This window comes from Rhopilema esculentum, chromosome 16 (genome assembly GCF_057945365.1).
Source record: "Rhopilema esculentum isolate cy_ngs chromosome 16, ASM5794536v1, whole genome shotgun sequence".
NCBI classification, from domain to species: domain Eukaryota; kingdom Metazoa; phylum Cnidaria; class Scyphozoa; order Rhizostomeae; family Rhizostomatidae; genus Rhopilema; species Rhopilema esculentum.
Genome location: NC_142830.1, coordinates 9,792,727 through 9,812,452, shown reverse-complemented (window position 1 = coordinate 9,812,452; position 19,726 = coordinate 9,792,727). Strand labels below are relative to the sequence as shown.

Genomic DNA, 19,726 nt, shown 5'->3' with positions numbered 1-19,726 from the left:
GGCAATAGCCACTTTTCCAAAGATATCGAAAGGATATTCTAGATGGAAGACCTGTGACTGCATTCCATGGACCATTAACAAAAAAATAATGGTTTGGTTTTAATTCAATGGAGAAAACACTAGGAGTACATCAGTAGGTATCATTTTGCATTTAAGAAATAGAGCTACTAGCACGCTGAAGAAATAGTGCTACAAAAATTGACATATAATTTCAAGCTCTTCATTTTTGCATCATCATTTCACTTGCGTTTACTAAATTTTTTTGCATGTTATCAATAAACTCTTTTTTATTCCTGCCCAGTGCACTTTGAAAAGCCACAAAATGACAATTTTGAAAATTGCAAATAAAGCAAAAATCATTGCACATACTCAGCAACATTGGTTTCAGTTTCAAAAGTCTTCAATCTGCCATCATATTATTCACCAGAAGAGAATTATAAAAGATGAAATACAAGTTGCGAATCACAAGAGGCGAATCGCAACGACTTAATCACAAGAGTCGAATCACAAGAGTCGAATCACAAGAGGCGAATCATAAGAGGCGAATCGCAACGAGTTAATCACAAGAGTCGAGTCACAAGAGGCGAATCACAAGAGGCGAATCACAAGAGGCGAATCACAAGTTGTGAATCACAAGAGGCGAATCGCAACGAGTTAATCACAAGATTCGAATCACAAGAGGCGATTCATAAGAGGCGAATCGCAACGAGTTAATCACAAGAGTCGAATCACAAGAGGCGAATCATAAGAGGCGAATCGCAACGAGTTAATCACAAGAGTCGAGTCACAAGAGGCGAATCACAAGAGGCGAATCACAAGAGGCGAATCACAAGAGTCGAATCATAAAAGGCGAATCGCATAAGACGAAGCATAAGAGGCGAGTCACAAGAGGCGAGTCACAAGAGACAAATCACAAGGAGTGAATCATAAGAGGCGAATCAATAAAACAATACACGTATATATTATGGATTGCCCATAATGCAGTGCGAACCTTGATGCACGTAGCTCACCGGCCAGGAACTAATTCAGAAAAGCTTTGTATTATCAGTAACCAAATGGTTAATGAAAGTTTTTCCAACTGGAAACTGACAAACAGAGAAATTTTCTGTCACCTTGAATCAATTGATGAAAGAATGACATTTCCCTTGCCATCTAAGGCAAATTCCATTTCTAATCGGACAATATGAAGTGTACTTATATGCCCATTTCATTATTTCCTTCTCATACTTGAAAAGACTGACGTTTCATAGTTGGTGCAAAGATGGTTATAGCATAAGCAGATCCTTTCAACTGATTTTTTTATTATTTCTTACAAGAGAAAATTTGAAAGGTGGCTATGTAAGGGTCTTTATATATTTAGAATAAGTTCGTAAAACTCCTCCAACAGCTGACATTATTTATGCATTAATATGACGTATATATTTCACTGTACTGTAAAACATCGTGTTTCAATGTATCGTAAAACGTCATTTCTGCAGGTAGCTTCTGTCAAGGGCATTGGCCATTCATCCCGAAAGATTCAGTGACTCAATTTTGCGATTCTATTAAATCTCTATAACTGAAAAATGCCAGTTCAAAGCAAAGCACTATCCAACTCATATTGCACGAGGAGCTTTAGTTCCAAAACATTTGAACAAAGGTTTCATCAATATTGAGTAGTTGCTTACACATCAAATTATTCAAAAAATGACTAAAGTTTACAACAGGGATGGGCAAAATTAAAAAAAATTCTTTAAAAAGCAGGTGCTGTAGAAGTAGACTACTGTACATAATTCTAGCTTCAACTGTATGTAAATTAATTATAACCATTAATATTATTACATGGTAACAGAATTAATGTATATTGTTCATAATTAAAATGAGGCATACCTTTTCTTTGATTACAGAACGATTTTCCTCGCTGTTGTCGGGAGCCGATATCCGTTTGAAGAAGTTAATTATCATCTAGGCTGAAGAAGCCGAGTCTCTAGAACGAGACGACATTCGTGCTAGCTGCCTGGAATGAAGTCAATAGCACGTTATCTATTGTGTCAAAAGAGACAGGAAAGCAAAAATCTTACCAATATATGTATACAATGTCAAAGTAGTTTATACGAATTGCAGAACTAAACTTGTTCCAATTTGCTAACAGTAAAGGAACGATTCTCACTCTTTGCGTTAAGAAGAAATCATCCCTTTGAACTGCTGAGTTTTATATTTTGCATTGATATCATCTATTCATATACTTGCATATTCTTGGATCATTTAAGAAATATAACTGATATTTCTAAAAGCTTGCTAAAAAATCCGGCTGATCAACTAAGGATAAAACTTCGACTTCTGTTCTCAGGTTTAATGAGGAGACTTCTGTTCTCAGACTAAGCGGGTTACAGATCGCTAATTTACGCAGGGTTAGCTGTCGTTAACACCCTAAGTAAAAAATCAAAATCTTGCTCAATCAAGTGGTAGAATACCCTAAATAATGAATCCAAACAGCAAGGCTCTAAAGTTAGAAGACATTGACAAGCATATACTAATCCATTGTATTATGCTGCGAAAGATTCTTTGCTGTTTTGCTGCTTAGGGCAGATTTCATTCTACCTTAGGATGTGAAATTTTCTGTAAAGACGTATTTCATGCAAAAAATGTTATGCAATGCTTGGTGATATTTCTTGGTTTTAAAAAGCTTCCGATTAAGCACTCTATCTCTGTTAATGCCAATGTTTCAAGAAATTTTATATAAAAAAACGAATCTTGTGCTTTCAGGATTTTAAAGTTTTCTATAATTCATAATGACCCACTGATCTCGAAACTCTAGGCCATATAAGATTTAAAAAACTTGACATTTTAAAGTACGGTATTGTCAAGTGCAAAATCTAGCCTAAATCCCTAAAGTTTGTTACTGAGAGAATATAGCGATTTTTCGACTGAAAAGGTTAATATGCATGATTTGACTGATAGTGTAAAACAGTATTGTCCTGCATCTTTGAGACTTTATAATTTATTATGTATACTTATTAACCAAGTTATAAAAATCTGAGAAAATACAATCTGGTGAATCTATTCCAAACTATTGTTGATAAACACAATTAATTATAATGATTCATTCACGTCACAATATATTTTCACTCAGACAATAATAATTTAACAATAAGCCTGAAGAGATATAAAAAACCGAAATTTCTCCCCAGCATCAAGAACCAAACTAACATTTGGAAATCTCTTCAAGTAGCAGCTACATGAACTGATACCATGCCTTGTAAATTGCTACTGGCTTTATCTAATATGGCCCTCTTTGCACAGTGGAAAAGCAAATCATATTGAAATCAGAGGAATTGAACAAACTAAATGATTCAGATATCTTTAAAATTTCCAAATAGTTCCATGATCACATGTGACAGAATCGCTCCTGAAAAAGCGCGCCATTTTCTAGTTAACAGAACAAATGTTTTAAGCAAAACAAGAATTTTTTTTGATGCTTTGGCAGTTTAAAAGACGGTGGAGGAACTGCCAAATGCATGAAATTTCTGATAGTATTTTTATATTGTTATGTTCTGTTAGGCTGGTAATTTTAGAGCAGGCCTGACTGCCTTGATGAAACAAGAGCCCTGCCCGACCCAATTTCTTTGTTTATCTGGCACATAAAAAACCAAATAAAAGGGGCCGCCATATCGTGATGATGTTTATGTTGAGTTTTTAGCATTTTGACCTCAAATTGCTTTGAACAGTATTGTAGAAAAGCATCATGTAGAAAAGTATTTCAAAAAAAAGAAGACCACATGATAAATTTCGAGTCCGAAATTCTTATCCTTTTTTAAAAAATGGCTGAAACAATGTTTTAAGAGATCACATAGAGAATATATTCTAAATGCTTTAAAATTCTAAATTGTTAAAAATTTGCACCCTGGATCTCCCTGTTTAGAGAATAGCATAAGAATGAGATTGGCGTTGTTTAGTTATGATGCATGAAAAGTGCATCTATCATTTGCTAACAAATATGAAAATGTTAATTAGGCTTTCTCGTTGAAACTCTCTTGGTCATTTCGAATCAACATATGCAAAAAACAGTTGTAGGATGACAAGCCATTCTAATGTAAAATGCCTGCCAAAAGTATTTGGAACACCCGGCTATTTACGCTGCATTTGATATCTTTCATTCCTTTCATGAAAAAATTACTACTTCTGCCCCTTCCCCCCAAAACAATGTTGATAATTTAGGGAAATATCATAAAAGAAGCGCAAAAGAAAGTGCTTCCTAAAATCCTAACCCGTTTGATAGTAAACCGACATTGTTCTGTAGGGGAGAGAGGGGGGATTTATTTTGACCTTGGAAATTGACGTTAGTGTTCCAAGACTTTTGGCAGGCATTTTAGGTTGACGATTACTTTCTGTTTTACTTGGCTGTGATTATGGAATTCTTATGAAGCCTACTCCTCACGTATCTCTTTGATATATTTATGATGACATCCTCCCGCTAGTTTATATCTTATAGTTTTTGTCGCCAAGTTAAACAAAAAACAAGTTAAACACGCGTTTCTTGATTACGACTATTGGTGGCCTTTCTTCTACAAGGGCAGAATGAGTCATGCTGTAAACATAACAGGTAGCTGCTATAATTTTGTTGCTTAAAAGTGATTTTGTTTTTTGTATACAAACTACTTATAGGGCGTGATTATCAACAATAGCTTGTTATTGCGTTAAGGCCTGCCTTAAACCTCAAGTTATAATATTTAGGCCTGCCTCAAACCGCGATGGCTTTGGGGGGGCTTGCGTGCTTATCAATGATAAGTTGTAAAAAATTGTTTTACTATGCAAGAAGAGTTATTTTTCAAATGAAACGCTTAGATAAAACTCCAGGTATAATGAGAACATTTTGTTGGAAAAAGATAATCTGACCGTATTGCTCTTCAAGGAATACCGAGTTTCTTTGTTTCAGGTAACAAATACAGCATGGGTATTCTAGCAATGGCATCATCAAACTTAGTTTACATGGTTGATTGTAGATGTGTTTTTCAACTTCTTAATTGTAATGGAACAATTTAGAAATCTGGGATAGTTTTAATCAAAGGTGTCTTTTTACAGTTCAGGCCGCTTAATTGTTTAATATCTTTACACAGAGGCATGATGAAGAGATGGCTAATTATTCAACAACAAACAGTAATTCACTGAATCTATCTTTGAATACGTTCAATTGGCTAAGTCATTTTGCAAACGGGTATCACATTCCCTGCATCTTTCTCCTTAGCGATGGTCCTGAAAATGTAGCAGTGTGAAACGCAATTGACATGACACGTAAGCTTTCGAATCATTTCCTCTATTTACAACCGATGAACAAGTCCCGCCTAATAGTACCCTATCCCTCAAAAATGGAAACAAACCAGAGAAAGATAACGTTTAAATAGAACGAGAAGTTTCAATGATGTCAGAAGTGAGGGCTAATACATTGTTTAAAGGAATGGAAGGTGAAAATTGAACAATAAAAGCATTAAAAGCAACATTCATATCTGGAAAAGAAGGCGAGAAAAAAGGAAAGAAAGGCGTAGGCACAGCCATCTGGCTACAACCCCAAGCCGATAAAGGAAGTAATCGTCCCTAAGAGGCCCTAGAATGCTACCCATAAGAGTCTCTTGAATGCTGCGAAGGGATGTTACTTGGCGTAAGACACAAAACATTTGGCTCGTGGAGAGCACCCCTTTTGTGAAGCTCACCGAAATCTTTACCACGAGAAAACCTAATAAATCGCTCTCATGCAAAAAGGTGTCAACGTTAGCAAAGGATTTCACTAGAAAGGCTTGATCTCCGAAGACAACGATATCCGAATAACAAAAATAGCTCAAATCAACCTATCACAAGACGTTATGAGCCCCAATAGTATCACTACTGAATTTAACAAATAGCTAGCCTAAAGTCTAAATCTAAAAACCACCAGGAAAACACAAAAAACGGGTAAAAAACTGTTGGCTAAGTCAAAGATTGGCCTGAGCAAATGTTGGCAAGCCACATTTAGACTGTTGCTCCTCAGAAAAATGAAACCAGAAGCAAATGCCCCAAAAATCAACTCTGGTGAAATTCAATATAAACTTACTTGATTCAATACATAAAAAGTTTGTTAATCCAGACATAAATGATTTCAAAATGTATTCTGCCAATCAAGCCTTTCATTAGGGCCTAATCTACCTTCTCATTATTCCACCTGACCATAAACGTATGCGAATTTCCATCAAACAGATGTATTTGGAAAATAAGCTGAAATATGTGAGAATATTTGATCTATATGGTCGTAAAAAGGTGAATCTGCAAGTAATTATTTAAGGGAGAAAGAAAAACAAGATTGAAAAGCTGCTGGTTTGAACTTTTTTAAATGATTCTAATTAATTAGAGCATGAATAGATCTATTTAAAGCGCAGATAACATAAATTGATCATTGTCTTTCCGATCTGAGTTTATTTTCTTTTCTTTTCAAGCTGGACTAAAAGTTCGTCGCCACCATTCTCACGAGTAATGCAAAAATTACACATACTATAAGAATATGACGATTTCATAAATTGTAAAACCTTTATCAAGAATGAAGAATGAAGGAATATTTCGCTTTGAGAAGAGTGCACTGGAGTTGTTGAGTTGATAAGACCGATATTTATCATAATGATATTTGAGCTAGATAAAAATGTTGTGAAATTTTTAGAATGATAACAAAGATAGTTATCAAATCTACGAAGAAATCCCTCCACGATAAAAAAGGCTTTTTTCGAGTTTCTCAAGAAATACTGATGGCTCAATTTTTCCCTATCTAGTTCAAAACCAAATAACATTAATAATTCTTTTTGACATATGTTTGAAGGAAAGTCTTCCCATAGCATGAAATTCTGTGCAACTTTATATTTATATACTCGGATTAATTATTGGTCTTCGGCGGAGTTAGTCACCTGTATTGGCATATGCAATCTGGCAATCATGTTTACAGTTTGTGATAAAGGTGCTGACAAAATCACAGAGTTGATTAGCAAAACAGACGTTAGCTTTCCTAGATTTGCGAATAAGGCAGGTGAATGGTCTGCATTTCTCGAAATATAATGACATGATGTTTGTAAATTTTTGCATGTTATGCTGATCAGTAATCCTATATCACGTTAATGCATCTCGTACGGTTCACCACAGCAGATCAAGGATACATCGAAGTGTATTGAAGAGTACATCTAGGTCTAGAATCTGTCAAGGCACACAAATAAGCTGGGCCAAAATCTTCCTGGCTTTTAACACCAGAGAGTCTAAAATCCATGACATAGATTTCAAAATAAATTGCAGCAAGACTTACACAAAAAGTAGAGTAATGGTCTTTTAGTTAAAATTGTTAATTATGCTTCTAATAAAAGCCTCGTCCACTATGATCATATAGCCAGACAAATCATCATATGTTCAAGATTACTTTTCATTGCATTTTCTTACAAGCGTCTCAGAATCGATAGGGATCATGCCGTCATTGATGTTGCAAAACTGATTTTGAAATCATGGTTGATGGGACTAGAAATCAGGGAATGATTAGGGTAGCATAGAAATTAGAAAAAGTGAGAAAGGCGTTGTTAAGAATCCCTGATCTGTATCATAAATAATCTCAACCCCGAAGGAAGTGACACACACAGTTGGTCACATAATTAGAAATTTTGTGCCTGCAATTTAGCAAAAAGTGCAAAGAAAAGAAAAAGTGAGATTTACATGCAATAAAACAGCTTGAAAATATAACAGAAAGAAAAATTGAGGACTCCCTGTTCTCTTTACTTTACTAACAAAGGATGGTTTGTCTGTGCTTGTTATTAACGTGCCATAACCTGTCTTGATTGACCCCTTAGATCTATTTTTGTAAAATGCTCTAGATTGTTTAGAGCAAGTAGCAAGATAAATGCCAAACACGTCTCCATCAAAATCACTATCACAATGGCAGCAATAACCTCAAACTCATTTAAATATCACTATGACAACAGTCAACCACCTTCAGCATGATCGCAATAATCATTACCACGATTAATAGGTAGCATGACATAAATCACTATGAATCATTTCAGATCATGGTCATCCACAACCTCCAAATGACTGCAATAGCCTCAACAAGAATCGCAATATCATAATCAACACCACATTGGCTTCAAAATCAAATCAAATCAAATCAAATCAAAATCAATATCATCACTCAAATCGTTACAATCGCAAATGACATCAACGGTAACAGAATCTCAATAATCTTTATTAGCATTTGTCAGATTCGATTCTAATCCTTATCGTCCAAATAGTTTTTTCTCCATTCTCGCTAACGACTCAATCAAAATGATTATCTGAACCGAACTAAAGTGCTTAGAGTTAACAGAAAGAAACGCGACAAGTAGTTCGTGAATAACTATTTAATTAACGGTTATACAGTGATTTCCGCGAAACGCTCAGGAGGTAGGTCAGCTGTGGCAAAAACAGATTTGCGGACGTTTTCATATATTTTCACCACAAAATAACATTTGAAAGAAAAACAAGAAAAATCGAAGAACTCACGTTCTAGAAATGGTTGTGATGCTCTTGTGATTCTGCTACCAAAGCATTCACCACAACACTGCAAAAGAACAAAAGATTTAGAATATTGGAAGACAGTCGTTTCGGAATAAATACATCATCAAATGACAATTTAGGAAATAGCGCCTACCGAAAGCTTGTTGTCTTCCAGACTGAAACGGGCCTATGTCAGTTGGAGAATTTTCTATTCAACGTTGTTTGATGAGCAGTGAAATTAGCGATCCTCCGGCATCCTTTTGTTGTTCTGTCCTTTGTACAACTTGAAGCAGGTGAATGATCCACTACACTTGCACCTGCCGGGCGAAAATAATGGCAGACGTGACCACGCACGACAACTTCTTTTTAAAATACTTGTGACTATAGCAATGATAATTATCAGAATTTGTAGTCTTTCCCATGTAACTTCTTCAGAGTCTTAAAAATTGGAGGTTACACGGTCGAAAATGCGAGAATGGGGATTTTGAGATGGAGAAAACCTATTTTGGACTAGAATGCTTTCCACATCAGAAATTAAAGGGAGTTAAAAAAACAATGACAAAGCATCTTGCTTGAAAACCTTAAAATATTCACAGCTCGCCGACTACAGAATATTCGAAACTTCAATCTTAGAGAGTGCGCCTTAAAGGGCGAGTCTTTAGAATAGCACCTCGGATCTGCATTAAAAAGCTTTTATTAAAATTATTTTTCAGGAGTTTATCAACCTTTAATGCTTGATATTAGATTAAAAAATGTTTGGAGATTGCATTGAATAATGCACCAGTTTCGTGCATTCTATTTTCCACAGTCAATTCATATGCATTTTCATTATAGTGACTAAACAATAAGAACCTACATTGAATTATTATCGGATAGAAGCTAAAAACTCAACCATCTAAAGATTAAAATATTCTTGATCTAAAGGTTAAAAGATAATTGTTGAAGCTATAACAAACTAAAAACTAGACGGCCTACATGACCCTAACGAAAGATTTGCGCATCAGGCAAATATTTACATTTGCTGGACAGAGAAAGTCTTTCTGCAAGTTTTGCCTAATACCGTCTTGATGCCTGTATCCTTCCCAATTCAAATGTTTCATTAGTTCTGATGCTAAACACGACAGCCCGTAACTTTTGGGATTGTCTGGGAAAAAAATTCATCCCCATGCTTGTACTGCTGGCAATTGAACAAGCAAAGTAAATAAATCTTGCAAAAAATTCTCTCGCGTTTCTTAAAATATTAAATGTTTTTAAAACAGCAGGTTGGTTGTGCTAATTATACATGTTAGAATAGAATATATCCGTTATATATACTTACAACTTCACTTGGTAAAAAACATCGTCTTTGAAAGATATCAACACCATTCTTTGTCCCAGTTAACTGTATGCGTCAATGCTGTCAAAATTCACAACACTAAAACGTTTAAGCTAAAACATACTCAGCTTAAGTTAAAAAGTGGTTTACTGGATCTTGATGCTTCGTTCACATCAAGAACAAACGTGGCGTAAAATATTACTTATAAGAAAACAAAGCGTTCAGTGTAAAATAAAAAGTCCGCGTAGGAAGAAACAATAATACAGCACTGAAATGCAGGTGTATATTACAAACATAAGACCTTGAAAATTTTGACATTCCGCAAGCTAACCTCGTGTAGCTTGGTAACAGTATTTCATTGAGGTAATGTTCTATTCCAGATGGCACAAAAGCAGAAACATTTCGCTTCATACTACAGTACCTTCCTCTGTAGAAACATCAGATGGTGACAAAAAGTAGAACAAGAATTTTGTTTGTACTTCAAATGATCAAGAAGAAGACAAACAGGAAAATGAGGTTAATTCAAGCCAGAAAGTTTAATTTCAGCATTGAAGCTATGAATGCCAAACCTGTATTGATAACGTCCTAGCCTGCATTGGTAGCCTGCATTGTGATCGAAAGCTGAAAGCGTTCAAGAAATGAAATCAACGGAGAATTGACCAACGGGCTCCGGAAGCGCCATATAGCCAAAACAGTATAAATCTAATGAAAAAACTGGCACTCACTAAAAAAAGGCATTGTTACACCTTTGTATGCTAGTTCACTGGGATGTCTAATGTAATTATATTTTTAGTTCTATTTAGGTATCAAACATCCAGTAGCATAACAATAAATGCAAATTATGAAAAGAAAACATCAAATGTCAAGACAGTATACAATCTACAGCTAGGTGAATCGGTTATTAGTGCTATTACTACCCCCATTGACTTGCCTTGGTGAAATGAATTCAATGGGTACTTTAGGGTGTCTGAGCCTAGTGGGTTAAGGCGAGTTTTGATTAATATCTTTGTAGCTCTTTTGCTTATATAATTGGAAAAAACAGTCTTTAAACGAATCATTGACTTGTATGATGCGATGCTGTTGTCCGAAAAATTTTACATTGCACAAATAACAAGTAGAAGTAGATTTTGTATCGGGTCTGTCCCGTATAAATCTCGCAATTAATACCTGTCTCAGTGAATATAAAAATCTCTTTTTCCACCTGCAGTAAAAATTTGGTACAGTAGTCCTCTTTTTCAGAAATATTTGGAATAATTTTTAGTAAAACTTGAAAGGTGCCTCCACATCCAATTTTCTCTTCATAAAAACCTGACTTTCAAATGTACTCTATCTGTTCTCTTCGATCGATCTATCAGACTTAGATACCGAATCCCATTCTCTACCTGTGATCCAATAACCTCAGACTAATGATCATGTTTTAAATTCCAGATAAAATAATAATAATTGAAATGATAATTGAAAATCTAGCAAACCTGTAAAGAGTTCGGTCGTCTTTTTGGGTTCATAGAAAAAGGCGTAAAACCAGTTTGCTAACATCTTTTGAGCCATTATGAAAAAGTATCAAGTTTAGATGTATACCATAATTTGAAAGCGTATGGCATTATTGGAGTTGGCTGGGTTTACATGTCCATTATCAAATCAACCAGGTCCACTGCAAGAGGCAATTTTGATGTTGAACTTTATGGCTGAGTATTGTTGAATTTCAAATCGAAGGAACAGGCTTTTAGTGTTAGAAATCGCAAATGACTTATTACATCATCAGTGAGGATTTTAGAAATTTCGTAAAGAGGAAAAGATAATCTACAATGTTTATAAGGGAAAGTGGATGGATTACCAAAAGATTTAAATCATTTGCCCTTTGACTGTAATTCTAAAGCGAGTGCAGCGTTTTAAGCAACTAAATTCGCAGTTTCTTCGCACAACAAAGCTTCCAGTGGCACAACAGATTTTTCTAAATAGTTTAATAAGCTGCTCACCACTGTGTGAACTTTACTAGACTTCTCCGCGAGAAGTGAAAAAAAGCTTGCAGGCACATAATAGCTTTTAGGAAAAGGAGAATACATCCGAAAATTGCTACTGTTTTTGCAGTTTCTTTCCCATCTACTGTGACAAAATCATCTTTAAAATCATGGGATCGTGCAACAGCGAGAAAAAATCATCCCAGTTTTCTGACGTTCTTTCAAGTAATACTGTGCTCCTTAAGAAAAAATAAACGAACTTGATTGCATTTATCATACTGAATAGAAGATTAATGTTCACAATCACTAGTCAGTTTGTCAATTCGTTTATACTACATTACATCCAATGTAATATCAGGATGGTGGTCAGTAGAACCATTTTCAGATATGCTACGACTGTCTTTACAGCAGAGTCAGTCTTCATTCTTTTGGCTACTTCTATTTCAGTATATGCGAACTAGATGTGGATAAAGATTAATTAAAAGAAAAGAAGGCTAGCCACTTTGGCTTTGTTTTGGCTAAGCTTAAACCTTTGGTTTGTATAAATTGTGCAAGTGAGGAAGTTAATTTTCTCTGCCTCTTACAATCTTCAGTTCCTAAGTCAGCCTACAGTTCTTCAGCCTATCAAATTCTTCACCCTCAGCCAGCTATTCATACTCTATCGCTTCGATTGTATATTAAGACAGATCGCCCTTTAAAGAGAGCATCTGATGGTTTATCCGAATTTTTTTAGCTTGGAAGCCTTGCCGCAACATAAATAGAGACTAGTTATAGGCCTGACCTCACTGTAGGTTCTGTATCTAAAGATCACCGATGACTGGAGTGGAATAGTATAGAAATAGAATGTTAAACATCTTGACCGAAACGAGCCCTTTTTAATTCTGAAGCATTCGGAATCTCTCTGAAACTTTTGGGATCATTAGTAGTCTTAAAATGTCTCATAGGTTAAAAAAACAGTCGCTATTAATTATCAGGCATAAGCAATCAAAGCCCCTTTACGAATATAGATAGACCAAGCCATGCTAAAAAATTCATCGAGGTTTAAAAACTTTCAAATATTCAAGTAGGTGTTGGAGATTTTTTTATGAAGCGTTATATATATATTTGACGTCAGTGTCGCAAATCAATATCAGATGTTTAAGCCAGGCGCAGGAAAGACATGACAGTTTTTTTGTGGACAGCTCAAAGATAATCATACTCTATCTCAACTACAGAATACTATCTCATGAACCATTTCTACCAATAAACTACCAAATGTTGCTGAATGTACTGATTAAGACTAAGAAGATATTATATTCCTTGAAACAAGATCATTGCTCTGGAAAAGACTGGATCAAATTTTTCACACATGAATCCTGAAGGAACATATTATCAACAAATGTCTTTGACGCTTATCAGTATCGCTTTTTCAAGTTACATCAAAATACTGTTTCTTTAGAAAAATACAAAGTAACATGATGTTTACCTGATCACTATCTGTTAAAAAAGGAATGTGCCAATATTTGTGATACTTAGTAAGCTCAAGGAAAAGCGAAAGCTGTGGGAAAAGCAAAAGGGTGACACTTTGCAACAGAATAAGAGGAACGGAGAGACATTTGATTGACAGGAAAAGCAGTAATTTAAAAGAAAAGGCAGCTACATCTTTAGAGAAAGGAAGAAGCAGTGTATTTTGACGAGGCACAACAACATTCGATTACATATTCAAAACGAGTGATCTTAGCAATACACTTTATTTGCAATACACCATATACGACCTTGTCTGAAATTAAAATTATTTAAATAAATAGAACTCGCTACTAGATAGTCAATACAACATACTTCCTAGCCAATTTTCTCTAATAGGCCAGTAATTCTTGCATCAATACTCTCACAGTTGGACTGGATAGCTTTCATGTTGTCAGCAAAATTTCCTTCCATCTGTTAGAAAAAAGGAAAAAAGGTTTAATGAAAACTGTGAACAAACTGAAATAAGACAATGATCAAAAGCTGTCTAACTAATCTTAAACGAAAAGTTAAACTTTGGCGTGATCGGGCCTTACTGAAATCGATTATTCCATTCTCAAACAAACAGCAATATGCCTTTTTGATTAAATTAAGGTGACAATTGCTCATATTGAGAGAAAAAGAAGACAAGATAGATTATCCCTCAAAAGTAATCCTTTTTCTTCCACATCATGTTTTGAGGTGCTTCTATGCCACTCAAATTTTCTTAGATTTAAAAAGAAAAGATGACTTTTATAGGTTTAGGATTCAATTTGCACCATTTCTTTTCTGTCCACATTCTTAGAGGGTAATGTTTTTAATCACCTTGAAAAAGCAGCCATAGAGTCGAAGAACGGCCTTCAGTAGAGAAAAGCTTTTTGGAAATATGTATTGAAAATATGACTAGATGCACAATGGAAACCTCTAAATTAAACCAAGAAAACGATGATAATCCGTTGAAGAATTAGTCTGGACCATTCTTTGTAGAAAGCGGTCATGGTGTGAAGCTCTCTTTGAATTAATGAAGTTTATAAGCGGCATAATGGAATAGAAAGCAATACCTTTTCTAACATTTGTGTTTCAGATTTCAGTTGATCTTTGATTTGGCTTTGAGTGGATTCTAAATGTACTAGAGACTTTGCGAAGGTGCTTGCTGCAACAAACATAAAATAAAATGTCTGATGATTGTAATAAATGTTAAAGTCGAAGTTGCAACCCGAAAAACTCAATTTATAAATCAATTAGCACGGAACTTCTGTCCTTAGAGTACTGTGAATCATAAAACTAGTCAATATAAAGAAGCAAGGTATTCAAAAATCTGTCAGCAGCGCAAAGTATATAACACAAAGCATTGCTTAGGAATTCATGGAACGTTAAAACGTTGGTATTATAATCTGCCGATCATAAAAATTACTGTTCACCGGCCTGTCCTAAAGTGGTCGATACCATAAAGGGAGAGGTGTAAACGCTACTTTTGATGTAAAGAAAAGGATAGTTCTAAGATGCTGCCCCGATTTACACGCTCAATGCGTTAATCAGGCAACTGAACCGTCCTCTTGTATACACCAAACAGCATAATCTGCTGTAAATAAATCGAAATCTTATCAAAAACAAACTTAGATCCTACATCAATTTTTAGAAACAACAGTTTCTTCTAGATTTAAGTTCGTTTCATCGTTCATGATTTGAATTGCTTGAATACTTAAATTTCAAATTTCATAAGAGATATGACGCGATAGCATTGCAAAAAATTATATAAAGCAGAACGGTGGTGCGCAACAAAAGCATCGAGAGTTGGAAATTTCTTGCAAATGATTGGTTCTTTGCTTTTGACCAATCAGCGACTAATAACCCTTCAGTTTTAGAGTCCTGATGAGAAACCGCGTTCTTTACGTCAAAATAAACATGGATCTTTGCCTTGATGTACAGACTTCAAAACGCCAAAATGCAAAAACGACCTTGCTTGCTAAATTATCATAAATTTGCCGTCTATGTATGCTTTGGCAAACCAGGGATTCCCGAGCAAAATTTGTTTCTCTTTTTATTCGCCCTGCACACTGATATATGTAATTCCGAATAGGTGTGATCCATCTATTTCGGAAGACAAGCCTACTTCCTTTCTACGGTCCTTGGATACCAAAAGTCATCTCTATAGGTAACTGTTGTCTATGAGGTAACTGTTGACCATCTAAACAGGAAATAACTGGGCTGCTTCCATAAACAGAAAGACACAAGAACTCACCTTGTTCGTGCAAGGACGTTAATGCTTTGAGGCGATCTACCTACAAAGGTACAATTGATTCAGCAAATAAGCCTTTGGTACCACAAAATTTGAATCTAGCACAGAAAAGCGGAAGTATAGCATACTAAAAGGTTTTCGTCCGATAATCCTAAGAGTTTGACATCGGTAAGAAGAAATTTAAATCAAGATGCGAATCGAAGGTAGATTGAGAGAAACAATGACATGTTTGATTGGTTCCTTATTTGCGACAAATCCGCTGCCGCTAAACTCTCACCCTAAGAGAGTTGTCAAGTGATGACGTCATGAAAATTTATTTTTAGAATTTCTGAATTTTGATCCCAGAACCTAAAAGAGCACTATGAAACCCCTCTAAATCTGCAAAATCAGTTAAAGGTATTACGAATTGGCTGAAATATGTCCAGATGAGCACAAGCTTTGGCCCCATCAAACCTCTGTAATTTGGTCTTGGTTCATAACTTTGTGAACTGAGCCAAAATAAAAGTAATCAATTAGCGAATCCCAAATATTGGCCAAAGCTCACCTGATTTTTGACAAATTTAACTGATTTTGCATATATGGGAGTATTTCATAGTGTTTTTTATGTTATGTGGTCAAAATTTGAAAGTTCTAAAAATTTTCAATAGGATGGAAAAATACATCCTAAGAGCCTACAACTAAAAACGTAAGAACTGCAGGTTTGTCAAGTATCAGAACTATAGGGTTGTCAAGTATCAGAACTATAGGGTTGTCAAGTATGAAATTAAAGCTGACGATTTGTCTGACAATGAAAAATTGAATGGATATTTTTACTAGTTTACCAAAAGCTAAAATAGCCTCCACAAAGGGTTATGCTGTTGAGGCTGTCTTTGGCTCAACAAAGATCGTTCCTCCTTATGATAATATAAAAGTCTGTATAGGCATCTAAAACAAACTTTGAACTGCTTAACACATGTAAGAACAGAAAACTCGTTAGGTCTTACTCCAGGAAAATATTCATGATAGAATATCGCCACTTTCATGATAAATAAGCAGTCAAATTGTCGGCATAGATGTAACTGGCTTTGAAAGAATGCTCAAGAGGAAAAAACATACCAAATCTGGAACAATTTCAGCGATACCGTCCCATTTGCGCATCATTTCGTACAATTCAGCGATCTGCAATTAAAATAAAAATTTCTTCTAGCATTCAGTGATGTATGTGGCTATGACGGTAAATGTACGAAGATTACAACTTCCGGTTTGTTATCATTTTATCGATGCTGTATTGGCAGAGCAGTATACACATTGGAGTGTTGAACAGGACAGTTTAAAGTTGCTACTCCGTGTTTCCAACAAAGGAATCGTTGAGTGGATAAAGTGCCATTAAACCTATCCATGAATTTTTTACAAACGAATTAGTTGCTTACCAAAAAAAATTCATTCTTAATTTCAACTTATTTCCTGACAAACCTTCGTCTCCTTGTCGGCATTATCCACAGCCTCCTTTTTGCTTCCGACTTGAAGGATGTGTTGTAGAACACCCTATCAAAAACAGGCAAAATATCTTCAACTAACAATACTTCTCCAAAAAGTCCTAAACACAATTTATCAAGTTGAAAAGCTTCATGGCAAAATCTGTTTGGTCGGGCCTTGCCGAAAGACAAGGTGATCAAAATATTATTCAAGTTGTCTATTCAATCCTGCCAATTAAAAGACTCTGGTCATTTCTACGTGCCGGTTTGAACAAAATTCAAGAATTTCAAGCTTCTAAGGCAGAATTTCTTCAGAGCACAAAATCAAGAACAAATTGAAGTAAAAATCATTTTGAAAACAATTTTTAAAAATCTGGTTGAAGTACGCCAAAAACAGGAAGTAATCCTACAATGCTATTTCTAAAATATTTATTTTTAAACCCCAGGGCAAAATCAATATTTTGAGGGGAAATTGCTTTTACTAAAATAAAAAATTACTATACAATAGATTTTTAAATAAATTAAAACTCCTTGCAACTATACAAACAACATGTTAAGTTAGAGATGACATGATTATGCTTTGAAATTCTATAAGATAACAGTGTATCAAGCGCAACAAGAAATTTCATAGCGATCAATTCAGGTGCTTCCCAAACCAGGAGTCTGAAAAAACGAGAACTCACAGAGACATTTCATAGAAAACAGGCTTAGTAAAAACGAATAGATGGAACAAACTTTCTGTCAACTTGACAACAAGGGGAAGTGCAGGTGCACGAAGAAGGATTGAACACCGACCTGTAAGCGAGTGTCGACGATATCGATGTTCGTTGGGTCAAACAGCGACATTTTTGTTCTTAAAACTGCCACAATGTCCTAGAATTGTAAAGCCAAGATAAAATGAAATGGAAAATGGTATAACATGCGCATGACATGATCAAACAACTAATTTGGATTCTGAAAAACAGAAAGTCGAAAACTGAATGCATTTCCTTGAAGACAAGATAAGTTTGTTTTAACATAATAGGTCAGTATGAGCAGATAATTGTACATTTTTAATTTTTAACATTTCTGCCATTGGCATTTAAAGATACGATTTATAGCTACCTAAAGTATACAGCTATATATCATATGATATAAAAAATATAATAAATATACATAATTGAATATAAATTGATAATTAAACAGTATTTTTATATAATGTTCAGCCTTGGTAGCTTCACCAGCGTCATGTGCTTATTTTGAGAGTAAACAGGGAAATACTTTCATGGTTTAAACTACTCACAAAGTTGCTACAGATTTATAAAAAAGAACAGTTTGAAAATAGTTTGGACAATATTTTTAACTGGAGTTTGTTCAAATGTAGGAAAGGGATGAGTTTTGGTGTTGGTAATATGGTCTCTAAAGATCCTCAGGCCGAGAATAGAGAGAGTTTTCTGTCCTCTAATTACATTCATTTGACGAAATAAGCTGAAGAATAAGAAAAAAACACTGGAGGCTATCACCAAAGAGCTGGGCATCTTAATGGGAAAAACATATTTTGGCAAACATATTTGAAAGTGTTACACCTGTCGACCTCACATTTTGAGGAAAACAATATCACATGTTCTTACTACATTAGAGTGATCGCTCCAACATTCGCAGCAGCTAATCTGCACTGCCCAGCAATAACAACGAAATTTGCTTCATTTCAGCACCAGCATTTGCGACGTATTTCAAGCTGTACGTGCAACACCTTAACTTATTGAGTACTTACGAAGGAAACAAAAGCAAAATTATGAATAAGCGAAGAATGACCGGGTTTCGTAACAATCTGATCCTTTCTTAATCTATGAAAACACGTGTTCTCATCATGCATTTTCAATATTAAATAACAGTATCAAAGACAGGCTTTTACGTGCTGAGGACTTCTGATATATTTGAAAGGATTAAGTTTAAAGAAAGAAAGTCATTTTTGGCGTCGGGTTTAGCCTGTAGCCTATTTATTCACAATAGAAAATTCTTTTACAAGTTGCTTGTCGTACCTTCTGCAATATAGCTTCTAGCATCTGATAGCTTAAGATTCCTCTTCGCATATTACGATATAATAGGGGTGTTGTTTGCAACAATAGTAAGGATAAGGATTCTAATGAAAAATGGAACTCACCATTAACGATAAATTAGTGTTTTCTGGCTCTGCTATGATTGCAGTCTGCAAACGAATCATATCACGGATTATTTATGCAAGAAAGCAAAAACAAAAGACAGACGTCCTTGAAGAATGTCATTAGGCAGAAAGGAGGGCGGAGCAATCTTACAGAAGACAGCTAGAGAAGCATTGTTACCGTTTCCACATGGGAAGACCAAAGCCAGCCTCTCCCTTTTGAGCCATTATCTTAATGGGGAACTTCTTAAATAATTTGATTGCAAATATGTCAAAGCAACAAAGATAAAATTAATTATGAATGAGAATGGCACTTGACGTTGATAAACAATTTCAAATCTGGATTAAAAAGTACATAGGATTTTAAATTTTTAGCATACACTCATTCCTGCTCACATGTCTCCACGAAGCAATGAAATTAGAAATCTCAAATTCACTTACAGACTATGGAAAATGGGGCTGAAGCTTAAAAAGGCTTTTAATCGCCCTGTTTCTATTCAACAATTTATTTTTACGATAAATCTTAAAAAAAGGACAGACCATTTTAGCTATAAGTAAGTAAAAAGCAAACGTATGGCTGCCAAAAATGCTTAAACATTAAACACTAAATGAGACAATGATAGAAAAATATAA

The 19,726-nt window shown here is 35.0% G+C and overlaps 1 protein-coding gene across 5 annotated transcripts in view; it reads right to left on the bottom strand.

The window, feature by feature from the left end:
* The window catches only part of LOC135681927 (dynactin subunit 2), a 53,997-nt gene that overhangs the window by 19,355 nt on the left and 14,916 nt on the right, over window positions 1–19,726 (bottom strand). Inside the window, exons 13-21 of one of the 5 annotated variants that reach the window (XM_089112946.1) lie at window positions 19,097–19,141; window positions 17,749–17,826; window positions 16,952–17,023; window positions 16,595–16,657; window positions 15,503–15,542; window positions 14,322–14,413; window positions 9,824–13,695; window positions 8,660–8,822; window positions 8,509–8,569 (exon numbers count right to left, since the gene is read on the bottom strand). In XM_089112946.1, the coding sequence (XP_088969072.1) occupies window positions 13,600–13,695; window positions 14,322–14,413; window positions 15,503–15,542; window positions 16,595–16,657; window positions 16,952–17,023; window positions 17,749–17,826; window positions 19,097–19,141 (486 nt within the window). In that variant the 3' untranslated portion in view covers window positions 8,509–8,569; window positions 8,660–8,822; window positions 9,824–13,599. Of the gene's footprint in view, window positions 1–1,869; window positions 1,997–8,508; window positions 8,570–8,659; window positions 9,799–9,823; window positions 13,696–14,321; window positions 14,414–15,502; window positions 15,543–16,594; window positions 16,658–16,951; window positions 17,024–17,748; window positions 17,827–19,096; window positions 19,142–19,726 lie in introns of those variants that run through there. The other 4 variants (XM_065196582.2, XM_065196583.2, XM_065196584.2 and 1 more) reach the window with 4 other exon arrangements.